At 35.2% G+C, this 14,692-nt stretch overlaps 1 protein-coding gene across 1 annotated transcript; it reads left to right on the top strand.

The window, feature by feature from the left end:
- The first annotated feature begins 706 nt into the window (after nt 1–706).
- LOC133196766 (uncharacterized protein K02A2.6-like) lies at nt 707–1,736 on the top strand. The gene is made up of 2 exons (XM_061332629.1): nt 707–1,393; nt 1,449–1,736. The coding sequence occupies exons 1-2, from the start codon at nt 707–709 to the stop codon at nt 1,734–1,736; spliced, it is 975 nt and encodes a 324-aa protein (XP_061188613.1).
- The last annotated feature ends 12,956 nt before the right edge of the window (nt 1,737–14,692 follow it).

The raw sequence follows: 14,692 nt of genomic DNA, 5'->3' as shown, positions 1-14,692 counted from the left end.
AAGAAGAAACTGACTTTGCAATGTGATGCTTCTTCTACTGGACTAGGCGCATGCATTATGCAAGACAATCATCCTATTGCATATGTTCGCTGACAGCCACAGAACAGAACTATGCACAGATAGAGAAGGAGACTTTAGCTGCAGTGTTTGGCATGGAATATTTTGAAATTTATACATATGGACGACATGTCACGATACAGTCGGATCCGAAAAACCCCTAGAAATCATTGTACGTAAAAACCTTCATAATGCACCAAGCGTCTCCAGAGAATGCTATTAAGACTGCAAAAATTTGACTACAGCATCGAGTACAAAAAGGAAACAGAGATGTATTTTGCTGACACCTTAAGTAGGGCCTATCTTATCACTGACTCTGATTCAGTTGAAGAGAACATGCATGACATACACAGCATCAACCATCGCACCTACTTAGCAATATCTGATGAACGATACAGATAAAGGAAGTTAAGGATGAATCTCTACAATTGCTGAAGAAGATCATACTTGACGGATGGCCTGACTCTTCCAAAGAAGTTCATCCTGATATACAAGTGTATTTTCCGTTTAGAGAGGAGTTAGTCGTTAAAAACAGTGTCATCTACAAGGCCGGGCGATCACACATAGTATAGTACAGCGTATACATAACTCTCATATTGGTATCCAAGGATGTATCCGTCGTGCCCAGGACTATGTCTACTGGCCAAATATGTCGAAGGACATTGTATCGTACATTGGTCAATGTGCTGCATGTAATACTTACCAGGATGATCAACAGAAGGAGTCTATGATCAGCCATGAGATTCCTATTCGTCCTTGGCAAACAATAGGATGTGATCTGTTTGAATGTGAAAGCAGAGATTACCTCATACTCGCAGACTACTATTCAGATTACTTTGAGGTGGAGAGACCTCAAAGTAAAACAGGAAGTTCAATCATTCGCATGATGAAATCGCAATTCGCACGTCATGGAATCCCAGATAGAGTAATATCGGACAACGGACCGCCATTTGGAAGCAGAGAGTTTGCAGAATTCAGTAAAAGTTATGAATTCGAGCATGTTACATCGTCCCCTAGATATGCACAATCTAATGGCAATGCCGAGAACTCTGTAAAGATTGCCAAACGGCTTATTCATAAGTGTGTAATGGACGGGAAAGATCCATTTTTGGCGCTCCTGGATCTACGCAATACGCCTTCTCAAGGAATAGGTTACTCACCTGCACAACGAATATTTGGTAGACGTACCAAAACGCTATTAAAAGTAGCTGAACATCTACTCAGACCACGTTATGCTGACCACACCAGGGAAAAGCTTTATGAACGCAAGGAACGTCAGACATACTACTATAATCGAGGAGCTAAGGAGCTGAAACCCTTATCAGAAGAAGATACCGTTAGTATTAGACCTACAGGAATTGAAAAGGGATGAAAAAAAAACATTTGTTCAGGAACAGAGTGATATACGTTCGTACAAGGTGAGAATTGAGGATGGTCGTGTATACCGTCGCAATAGACGTCATCTCCGATTTAGTCGAGAACCATTCCGTACTGATCATGAAAATTCAGAGCCTGAACCGCTGATTGAACAATCACAGTGTAATGATGCTCCAGTTCCTATAATAATCAGCAATGAGCCAACACCAGTTCCACCAACATCAGAATTACGCAATACACAAGATACCGTACCCGTTCACCAACCCAAGCAACCAGTATCATCGTCCCATGAAAACACGTAGTGGTCGTGTAGTTATGAAACCAATGCGATACCGTGATGTGTAGGGCAAAAGTAGATAGTGAAAAAGGTAATAAAAACTCCTCGTCTACCTATTTCTAAGTTTAGCTTAGACTTCATGTCAATAATTACTTGCCTTAGTTAAAACTTACTGTTGTAGTTTAGTTTGCGAAGGAAGACTGTGTTGAGGGCATAATAATCCCTAGTCTCCTTAACAGGACAAATAACCTTGTATTTGCTTATTTGCTAGTCAGTCTTGGTTGTTATTAAATCTTATTTCTCATTCTATGACGTAATATTGCATGTTGAATGTACACACTGTTTTGTTAAATGTTTAATAGTGATTTGATCATAGTTTTTAAACACTCAAATGGACAATCATTCAAGGACAGTAAAGTGTCAGTATTAGCAGAACTTTGTAAAATTAACATTTTAAAGAAAGGAGGATGTGACAGTATTCTATATATAATGACTATTTCTTATCATTATTATGCATGCTACAATGACTGCTCCCTTGTCACATGTTCAATAAAAGTGGAAGCCATGCCAAAGCCATGCTTGTTGTTCCTTATGATGAATCTAAGAGCTGATTTATGAACAAGTACATCGTGAAACAATATGTCAAAGAAAAAGAAGGGTATACACCCCATGTACAACATTAATTTTTCGTCAATATCTTTGAAATCCGACTGTTTTTATTCACAGACAATGTATGCTTACAAATAAAACGTAATTAACAGCAATATGAAAATGACGAGAAATTAAAGCTTTCTTCTAATATTTGTTCAGACAAGGTATGTCATTCTCTTTCAGGTTGTTGAAATATTTAGGCGTTTAATAAAATTGGAAAGAGTACAGTGGATTCATATTTATCCATATATTCCTAAATTGTCGCTTTTTTCTCTTAGCATATGCTTTCCGGAGAAATACCTCCAAAAATTGACAAATTGGACATAAACGTACCTCGAACACCTTTTTACCGCTTTAAAGGTGCTTGGACACAGATTTGAAGTTAATATTTTCTCAAATTTTCTGTATAATTTCATGACTTATATGTTGCTATTGCATTTCATGCTAAAATATAATAAAAATCTTATTTCATCTCGAAGTTATTAAAACTTCGAATTTCTGGACGCATTGGATTGACACATCCTTGCGCTTTCACATATTTTAATTTTATTCTTAATACTTAAGAAAAGTGGCAATTTTGTTGTGTATTAATGAAAAATATTAAAACTATGACCCAGAAAATTCAGAGTAGGAATGTTCGAAAGCAAAACCACTTACAGTATTGTAAGTCCGTGCTCAGTGGTGTGTGCAGAGTTTTAACAATTGAACACACCCGGTGAATTGTAAACATTAACAATAACAGAGCTCGGACTGACAATACTGGTGAGCTGGTTTTTGCTTTCGAACATTTCTACTCTGAATTTTCTGGATTATAGATGTAATATTTTTCATTAATGCATAACAAAATCGCTTATTTTCTTAAACGTTAAGGATAAAGTTAAAATTTGTGTAAGTGCAAAGATGTGTTAATCAAACGCTCCCCGGAATTCGTAGTTCTAATAATTTCCAGAGAAAATAAGTTTTTAATTATATTTTCGTGTGAAATGCTTTTGCAATATATAAGCCGTGGTATTATACAGAAAAATTGAGAAAATATTAAGTTCAAATCTGTGTCTAAGCACCTTTAAAAGCATACATCCCGTTCACAACAAAGTATACACCTATCATGCTGGGGTATACATGTTGTATCGGTATTAGCCTCTATTTCTAAAAAAAAAGAATAATTTAACTGGAACAAAATGAAAACTTGATCTGTATTCCTCAGTTCAAGAATTACTCCTATAGCAACTATCAGATCAATATATGCAAAATCTGGGGAAACAATGTGGAATAGACTGACTGACAGACATAATGAAACACGGACAGGAAACCTATAGGAGACTAATAAGCGAAGTTCATAAATATATACAACAGGTTAAATATTTTTAAAAAGCTTCCACATACCCTATAAAAAGTGATGTTGTATTTGTTATAAATGTAAAATCTGTGTCTCCTTCACTATCTGCCCAGTTTTCAGCTTCATTATAGTCTGTACATGGTCCTATCATACTGACACTTCCAGTACAACCAGAAAAGCAACGTAATGGATCAGATGAACTCCTACTTGGACAATTGTCATTGTACACATACGAAATACGGTGATGTACCGTTATCTATAAAAGAGAAAACAGTCTCAATTTTTAATCAGAATTAGAGCAATTTAATGTCAAATTTATTTTAGACACAAATACAAACAAGACTTTAAAACGACTTGCCATTGTATCGTTTAGTGCTCTCCAAGTCAACAAACCACCACGAAAATGATTTAATTTTACATGCGGCACGACAAACAAAACAATGAAATACCACTTATTTAAATGCATCATGATCACAAGTTCATGAACCATTCGTCCTCCTTTTCATTTTCTTTTTAACATTATTTCCATTTCATACAAATTAGGTATCCTTTTTACTTCCTCGTTCACCTCATTTCAAAATCGCTTTAGATGTTCCTCAGTATTTAGTCTTTATTTGGTGTGTAATGTACCATAGTAATCACTATACAACAGCCATTGCTTGAGGTATTTAAATTTCATTCATTCGACACCTCTAATTTGTGAAGATAATGTTTTGAAAATCATTTCGACCCTTTTATGTTGCATGTGAGGAGTAAACCTGGGGTCAAATAATTTCTCAAAGAAATATTCCTTACAATAGGCCCAGCTTGAAATTAATATTAAAAGGTAGGTAACCAAATGCAGCTGTTTTGTTTCCTCGGGTTTACCTTAGTTATGTCACAGTAAATGATACAGATATATGTCAGTTAAGGTTAAAGTGTTTGCTTATAGAATGTACACAAAAGATAAAGGGTATTTTTTTAAAATTTTATAGAAAAACAAGAGTCATTTTAATCTTGCTTCAAGGTGACTCTTAAATATGGAGTAATATTATAATATTTATTCATAGCACAAAGAATTAATGATGCAAATTAATGCATTGCGTCAATGTTGTAACGGGTTTAAACACGTTTCTTAGACTAACATCTGTAACACTGTAACACTGCCGTGACACTGGGCCTCGATTTTTGAAGGACAGCTTAAAACACGTGCCAATTTTATTATTACGTCAAAACGAAATTACAGAACCCAGTCTTTTCTGGAATAATATACAAAGTAACAATAGAACCAACTATGATATACAATCCGGATTGCCCTCTCGATGACCCAGTATACACAGATACACAACATCCAGGGGCCAAATTTAAATTTGGAAAAATACAAATTTATCACTGGTCACCGAGAGGAAAAATTGGAACATCAGCCATATTAATTACCAGGAAGAAATGAAATGGAACAGATTACAGTACAACCAACTTCTACTACCTTAATCTAACTATGGAGGTGTGCCGCCTCTAATACTGATCAAATCAGAGTGATATACATATATGCACCTATATCATTTTTGACAAATTCTATCAATATATCATATTGCACTATTTATTACCACTATAATAACACTGGTATTAAGACTGAGTATAAGGTAGCTAGTGGTCTACTTATGTCACTATGCATCTACGAAATGTGGTACAAAATCATGATATATTTAAACAAGAGGCCCACGGGCCTTATAGGTCACCTGAGTATCTGTAACAACTTTCCAACAATTGAATTTGGTTTGTATTTTAAACCAGAGGCCATGTAATTCACAATTTTGAAAGAGGCACTATTGCTCATCATAACTATACAGTTAGCATGCTTACTTTGATTACTTAATACGCAGAGGCAGAGCAGAGGAACAAAAACAAGAGAAATAGGAAGATCAGGATCAACAAAATAATTAGTCTAGTATTCACTATCAACTCAGAAATTGAGTTCTAATCTGTCCCCCACTTAACACTATCACCATGCAGCCTATTAACAAACTATTAGTGCTTCTGTACTATTTTAAAACCCATATTAAGACCTCTAGCATTGACCTCTCTTATGGTCTTTGAAGAACTTTTAATAAGTTATTTTTGTCTCATTTTTATTTATCTATTACTTACAGGTCTACCTGATTATTAAAACTAAGAAAGTACTTTTTTAATTATACGATAAACATTCTTGCATAATTATCTTATTCTATTAACCTTTCAAATACATTATTTACAGTGATTAATTATCAAAGGTGAATGGAAAAGGGGAATAACTTCTCTCAGTAGAATACAAATTAATAGAGCCCTGCCCAGGACCAGAATGCTTAGACAAATCGTCCAGATGTTTAAAAATCTGGTAGAAATACGCTTACTCATATCATTTAAACTTTTACTCAGTTTGCTTCCGATATGCCCAGAAGCAGAGAAGAATTTCACAGGCACAATGCATTTTCACTACAGATTCAACAAAGCCTTACCCTAACACCAGAACCCAAGACCAAGGGTCAAGAAATTTACAAATTTGGAAGAGTTACCCTCATCATCATTACTATGGACTTCAAAGAATTAACACTTTTCCACTATATATCAAAAGCCCCCCCCCCCCCTCGTTATGCCAGAACCCCTGACCCAAGGACCACAAGATTTAAAAATTCTGTTCGAAGCTCCCACTTTCATCGTAGCTAAGCACCCCCCCCCTCCTCAAGAACCCCAAAAACTGAGGAGATATATTTAAAAATTTTGGAAGAGGCATCCTTGTCTATCATAATCATGCACTTAGTTTGTTTAAATAATCTCCAGTAGCAGAGAAGAAGATTTTCAAAGAATCAATGCATTTTCACTATATAATCAATAGAGCCCCGCCCTAACACCAGAACCCCTGACCCTGGGGCCATGAAATTCACAATTTTGGAAAAGGCATCCTTATGCATCATAACCATGCACTTAGTTTGTTTAAATAGTCTCCAGTAGCAGAGAAGAAGATTTTCAAAGAATCAATGCATTCTCACTATATAATCAATAGAGCCCCGCCCTAACACCAGAACCCCTGACCCTGGGGCCATGAAATTCACAATTTTTGAAAAGGCATGCTTATGCATCATAACCATGCACTTAGTTTGTTTAAATAATACCCAGGAGCAGAGAAGAAGATTTTCAAAGAATTAAAGCATTTTCACTATATAATCAATAGAGCCCCGCCCTAACACCAGAACCCCTGACCCAGGGGCCATGGCTTTCACAATTCTGGAAGAGGCCCACCTCCTCATCATAACTATGTACTTAGTTTATCACCTTAATGCCCAGGAGCAGAGGAGAAGATTTTCAAAGAATTAATGCATTCTCACTATATAGTCGATAGAGCCCCGCCCTAACACCAGAACCCCTGACCCTGGGGCCATGAATTTCACAATTTTGGAAGAGGCACTCTTGCTCATCATAACTATGTACTTAGTTACTTTATTAAATATCCAGAAGCAGAGAAGAAGATTTTCAAAGAATTAATGCATTTTCACTATATAATCAATAGAGCCCCGCCCTAACACAAGAACCCCTGACCCTGGGGCCATGAAATTCACAATTTTTAAAAAGGCACTTTTGCTCATCATAACTATGTACTTAGTTACTTTATTTAATACCCAGGAGCAAAGAAGAAGGTTTTCAAAGAATTAATGCTTTTTCACTATATAATCTATAGAGCCCCGCCCTAACACCAGAACCCCTGACCCTGGGGCCATGAATTTCACAGTTTTGAAAGAGGCACTCTTGCTTATCATAACTATGTACTTAGTTCCTTTATTTGATACCCAGGAGCAGAGAAGAAGATTTTCAAAGAATTAATGCATTTTCACTATATAATCAATAGAGCCCCGCTCTAACACCAGAACCCCTGACCCTGGGGCCATGAATTTCACAGTTTTGAAAGAGGCACTCTTGCTTATCATAACTATGTACTTAGTTCCTTTATTTGATACCCAGGAGCAGAGAAGAAGATTTTCAAAGAATTAATGCATTTTCACTATATAATCAATAGAGCCCCGCTCTAACACCAGAACCCCTGACCCTGGGGCCATGAATTTCACAATTTTGGAAGAGGCACTCTTGCTCATCATAACTATGTACTTAGTAACTTTATTTAATACCCAGGAGCAGAGAAGAAGATTTTCAAAGAAATAATGCACTTTCACTATATGATCTATATAGCCCCACCCTGGGGCCAGAACCCCTGACCCTGGGGCCATGAATTTCACAATTTTGGTAGAGGGCTCAATGCTTATTACAATGATGCCAACAGTTTGACTGCTTGATGTCCAGGAGTAAAGAAGAAGATTTTTAAAGATTGCATTATTTTTGGTGGTTTTAGCCCCACCCCTCAGGCCCCAGGGGGGCAGGGACCATGAAATTCACAATTTTTGTTCCCCTTTACCCATAAATGCTGTATACCAAATTTGGATGTAATTGGTTCAGTGGTTCCAGAGAAGAAGCTAAAAATGTTCAAAAGTTTACGACCGACGAACGACGTACGACGTACGACACACGACGACGGACGAAAACGGATAGCAATAGGTCACCTGAGTTTACTCAGGTGACCTAAAAAGATAAGTTATTTTTGTTTCACTTTTATTCATCTATTACTTCCAGGTCTACCTGATCATTAAAACTAGGAAAGTACTTTTTGTATTATACAATCAATGTTCTTGCATAATTCTCTTATTCTATTAACCTTTCAAATACATTATCTACACTGATTAATTATCAAAGGTGAATGGCAAAGGGGAATAACTTCACTCAGTAGAATACAAATTAATAGAGCCCTGGCCAGGACCAGAACACTTGACCAAATGGTCCAGATGTTTAAAATTCTGGTAAAAATACCTTTGCTTATTAAAACTTTTACTCTGTTTGCCTCCAATATGCCCAGGAGCAGAGAAGATTTTCAAAGAAATAATGCACTTTTACTATTTAACACAGCCCTACCCTAACACCAGAACCATGACCGAGGGTCATGAAATTTACAAATTTAGAAGAGGTATCCTCATCATCATAACTATGCAATTAGTTGAAGATTTTCAAAGAATTCACACATTTTCACTATATTATCAATAGAGCCCCCCCTTCCCACCCCCTCAGAAAAACAGCAGAACCCCTGGGACCACAAGTTTTAAAAATTTTGTAAAAGCATCCTTGTTCATCATAACTATACACTTGTTTCTTTGCTTTATAACCAGGAGTAGAAAAAATATTTTGAAAGAAATTATGAATTTTCACTATATAATCAGTAGAGCCACTCCCCCTTTCACAAGAACCCCTGACCCTGGGGCCATGAATTTCACAATTTTGGAAGAGGCATTTTTGCTTATCATAACCATGCAATTCCTTTGTTTAAATAATACCCAGGAGCAGAGAAGATTTTCAAAGAATTGATGCATTTTCACTATATAATCAATAGAGCCCCACCCTAACAGCAGAACCCCTGATTCAGGGGCCATGAAATTCACAATTTCTGAAGAGGCACTCTTGCTCATCATAACTATGTTTTTAGTTAATTTCTTTAATACCCATAAGCAGAGAAGAAGATATTCAAAGAAATAATGCATTTTCACTATATAATCAATAAACCCCCCCCCCCTTCACCAAAACCCCTGACCCAGGGGCAATGAAATTCAAAATTTCTGAAGAGGCACTCTTGCTCATCATAACTATGTACTTAGTTAGTTTATTTCATACCCATAAGCAGAGAAGAAGATTTTCAAAGAAATAATGCATTTTCACTATATAATCAATAGAGCCCCCCCCCCCTTTCACCAGAACCCCTGACCCAGGGGCCATGAAATTCACAATTTTGGTAGGGGCATTCTTGCTTATCATAACTGTGTACTTAGTTAGTTTATTTTATACCCAGGAGCAGAGAAGAAGATTTTTGAAGAAATAATGCACTTTTACTATATGATCTATATAGCCCCGCCCTAGCCCCAGAACCCCTTACCCTGGGGCCATGAATTTCACAATTTTGGTAGAGGGCTCAATGCTTATTACAATCATGCTAACAGTTTGACTGCTTGATGTCCAGGAGTAAAGAAGAAGATTTTTAAAGATTGCATTAATTTTAGTGGTTTTTGCCCCACCCCTCAGGCCCCAGGGGGGCAGGGACCATGAAATTCACAAATTTTGTCCCCCTTCACCCATAGATGTTATATGCCAAATTTGGTTGAAATTGGTTGAGCGGTTTCAGAGAAGAAGCTGAAAATGTTCAAATGTTAACGCACAACGCACGACGCACGCCGACGGACGAAAACGGATAGCAATAGGTCACCTGAGTGACTCAGGTGACCTAAAAAATCAATTCAAATACAGTCCAGGTCACATGTGATCTACAATCCATTTGAAAATTTGACATGATCAATCAAAACTCAAATGAATAATATACATAATAAAGCAATGCAAACTAATAAATTCAGTCACTTCTAAATTAAACACTAAGAACACATGTAGAAATACACAAATACAAAACACCTTATTATCGGTCGCTGGTTGTGTTAGAATTTGCATAAAAAACGTTATGAGTTTCTGGATATTAATTCCATCGACAGAATGATTAATAAAGATTGAAACATTTAAGAAGTAAGTACACTACTGTTGCAAATGACACAATGATATATTTTTCTGTACTTTGCATTTATTGTGATACATGTCTATCCCAAAGAAAACATCGGAATTATCACGTGACTAAGATCCCAGCCTAGGGTAGCAGCAAGTGAAAAGTTTGTACGCACTTTTTGTCATAGATCATTGAGACATTCAAACTTATTAAATTTAATTACATGTTATGCTTGTCTTCTTCATCTTGAAACAAAGAAATTGATGATGATATAATCCTAGTAATATATAGAGTACCTTTTAATGAGTGTATCTTCAGATATCAGACGAGGGGGCTTGTCCCCCGAGTCTGATATCTGAAGATGCACGAGTTAAAAGGTACTCTATATGTTTTGTATCATTGTTCTCAGGTATTGAGCTACCCATGATCTATCAAATTCACGTTAATAGCACTTAATTCAACTACATATTCTCATGCACTGAATTAGCCATGATCTCTCAAAATTTCATCATACCATTTTATATAACCAATGAAAAAAGAGCACGTGATTCGAAAAGTATAGCGCGCTGTATTTCTTCAACTTTCTACCTCGTCCATTCATATTCTGAACGCCATAGTTGACGGTTGTGATGTTATGCTTTCGCAATTCTTATAGACACGGAAACCGAAATTATGAAGGAAAATTCCTCAGATCAGTTAGGAAACCAGATGCAGGTTGAAGATTCTTTCGGAAGTATGACGTTTGATCTACCGGAACTAAAAATTGAACCTATTATGGATTTCGATATAGGAGATATTTTAGACATGATGGAGACTGAGTTGAGTGCGTTAATTTCACCAGTCCTGAGGTCGACACGAAGACGAAAAATGAAAGGTTTGTACAAGTGTCCGATTATGAAATTCAGTGTTTGATAGACTCTCAAAAAATATCTTCGTAACGTTCAAGCTAAGGAGTGGCGTGCGGCACGGGAAAATGTCCACTTTTGACCGAGATGAACAGCGATTCTCTAAATTACTGGATGCAGCGATTTGTGTTGGAATTAGAAAACAAGGAATATCCACCTCGCTCCCTGTACTACATTGTGTGTGGTTTGTTACGCTTCAAGTTTATGAGAGACGAAGACATTCATTTATAAAAATGTGTTTGTGTGAATCTCTTTTTGGATTTAAATTATTTATGTAGACCTAAGGAAAGGTATACCTTCACTATGTTTATATGTGCTTGTATTTTGCTCGTAAAGTCAGCTACTTTGTTTATATTCTTTTTCTTTATCAATGTAAGGTCAAGGGTCATTGGAATTGTTGCATCATTACCCTGGTGTGTTCTATCTTGATAGAGCATGGTTGTTAGAGCACAGTTAGTCATGGTGTATTAAAAATAAAAACACAGTGGATATCAAAGAAAAAACACCGCAGCAATGATGCAATCTTTTATATCCGATTTCAATATCCATGACTTAATTGACTGAGTTAACAATTCAATGAAAATGAAAGTACACATATATTTAAAAATGCACAGAAAAATAAAGTAAGTGTAAAGTTTTGCAAGAAAAATGTATATCTTACACTTTTTCTACTTTCAAATGTATTTTCTTTTTACTCTTTCATATGGAGATACTTTAAAATGCTAAACATTTTGTTTAGAATATGTATTACGCACTTTTCTTACTTTTAGATGACCTATTGCATTATTTATTGAACAACCCTCGTAACAAGAAATCCATGGGTAAGATGCTTAACTGTGTCACCTTGATTATACTATTCTGCAGTAAAAGATCTTATTTAAGATTTCCCCCCTCATTATGTTTGTGAAATAATGAGACCCAATATTGTGCTAGAAAAAAAGAAATTATTTAAAAAAAAAACATTCTGATTGTACACATAAGTACTCTGAAGTAGATATTTAAAAAATGCTTTAGTTTCTGATTGACAATATCTATGTAGTTTTTGGAGATTAGGTCGTCCAACAATCTGTTGGAATTTTTAGGGGTATTAAACAGGCCTATTTTTGTATACCAATTGCGCCCCCTTTTTAGCAGACCTATTTTTGTATTCATATGAAGCAGAATTTATTCAAAACCTTCTAGAGAAGGAGAAAACACTTGCTGTGGCCTTCAACTCGACATTTAGATGCATCGACAATTAATTAGCAATAGATACCTCCATTCATTTGTCGACTCGATATATCCAGGTGAGCTGGAAATAAAAGAATAAAATGAAATAAAAGAAATAAAAGAGACTGACACATCTGTTTCATATTTGGATATAACAAGAAAAGGCCTTAATGCTAACCTAACAACCAAGCTTGGTGACTTCAAATTTTCAATTGTCAACTTCCCGTACGTATGTAGCAATATGCCTTTATCACCTGTATATGAGGTGTTTGTCTCTCAGCTGATTCGATATGCAAGAGCATGTTCTACATATGACCAATTTCTAAAACGAGGTACGTTATTGACAAACAAGTTGATGAAACAAGGATATCAACAGTCTCGTTTGAAGTCATCATTTCGCAATTTTTTTCTGGTCGATACAATGAACTTGTAAGCAAATACAACATATCATTAAGTCAAATGCTGACTAACGTTTTTTTTTTCATACTTAGGCCATTATTTACACAGTAAATTGTGTACGGATTTTTCCGTTTTTCCTGATCATGACAAGGAGCTCGCCGGGGATGTGACCGATCAGCATGGAATGCTCACTCCTCCATGGCACTTGATCCCACTTCTGATGTTTTGGAAGTCTGTATTTGCTTTATCCAAATTTGAATTGTTTAAATTGACTTTGAGCCTGAACATGTTCGTTATCTTCATATTTCGTTTGAATTCAAATTGATTTCATATATTTCAAATCAGTTACCTTATAAAATTTGCATATTTCGAACTCTGAAAACTTACACTTTGGTTTGATCGACAAACGTCTTTTGGTATCTCCAGCAGACACATGGTGCAAGTATTGTGATATAGAGGGATCCACCGCTTGCTCCAATAACGATTAGTAAAATTGATGAGTCTATAATATACAAATAAAATTAAGCTGTACTTAAAATACAATTGTACATTATTTCAAAATACATAAAAGAACATAAATTTAAGTAAAGTAAATTTTAGTTAAGTAAATAAAATTATTTCACTTTTCTTGTCTTATTTCTCAACTAAAATTTAAACGGAAGACATTAATCATGATCTAAAAATGCGACTGATAAATTGTTTCTTTAGCTGTTTTATTCTCCAGAAATGAATCCTATTATTAAGTATACAAGCAAATCTTTTTGCGTTACACGTACTCAAGACATATCAAGAAAAATCATTATAGTGACACTACCACCTTAAACTGACTTACTTTTGTTCAATGAATTTTCCCTGAAAAAAGAGTTTTAGTCATATTTAGAACTAATGTATGTAAGTTCTGAGATGCAATATGCTGATTTTGGAAATATTTCAATTGATTTTATAGTGTTTATATACGTACACACAAGCTGCTTTCCCTGAAGAATCATCACATTTTTCTTCCAATACATAAGTGCCGCCAAAACATTCAAATACGAAACAGGGTTTGGCTACAGACGAAATGTCTATAAAGAAAAAAATAAATAAATTATATAACCGTTTAAAAAATGAATTTGGTAGGCACATGTTGAGTGATTAGAGAAGATTAATGGATTATAAAACTTAGTGTATGCTGTGAAGACTGTTTTATATACTGTCTCTAACTCGCAAAAGTTTTCTCTTTTGTCTGATTCATATAAACTAAAATTCTCTTTCGTCTGAATCCTGTCATCGTAAATTCCCTTTTGTCTGATTCATGCCATCTAAAATTATCAAGTGAACAAGGACATAAAAAAACAGTATGCTTACATTTCATTAATGTGTCATTTCGATCGTTAATCGTGATTTGCATGATAACTGGTGTTTGATTCAAGTTCAAGTTCAAGTTCTTTATTTCTTTGCGTCATACGACACATCAAATTACATAAACATATATACACTATTATATAATATAACAATATGAGAGTGAGCATAATCAATAAATAGCAAGTAAACTATGTAGGACGTGTTTTCTAACAGGCAACTGTAATTATAAAATACTTAAAAATTTACAAATGTTTCATTCTTCTAGTGGAAGCTTGATATAAATATTTTCCAAGGTTACAAAGTTCCTTTATATTTTGTACACTTAGAAGTTGAATTAATTTCCAAACACTGGATTTCTTATAATAATACTTTTTCAAATACTTAGATCTAAGGTCATGATAAAAAGGACATTGTAAAATAAAATGAAATTCGTCTTCGATAACATTCAAAGAGCACATTTTACATAATCTGTTTTTTCTAATTTCATTAACATATCTACCAGCTTCAACATTTAGATTATGTGCAGATAGTCTAATTCTAGCAAT

This window comes from Saccostrea echinata, unplaced genomic scaffold (genome assembly GCF_033153115.1).
Source record: "Saccostrea echinata isolate AGI-Se365-2 ecotype Australia unplaced genomic scaffold, CSIRO_AGI_Sech_v1 ptg000001l, whole genome shotgun sequence".
Taxonomy (NCBI): Eukaryota; Metazoa; Mollusca; class Bivalvia; order Ostreida; family Ostreidae; genus Saccostrea; species Saccostrea echinata.
The sequence above is the reverse complement of the archived record's forward strand: the minus strand, read 5'-3'. Positions and strand labels throughout refer to the sequence as shown.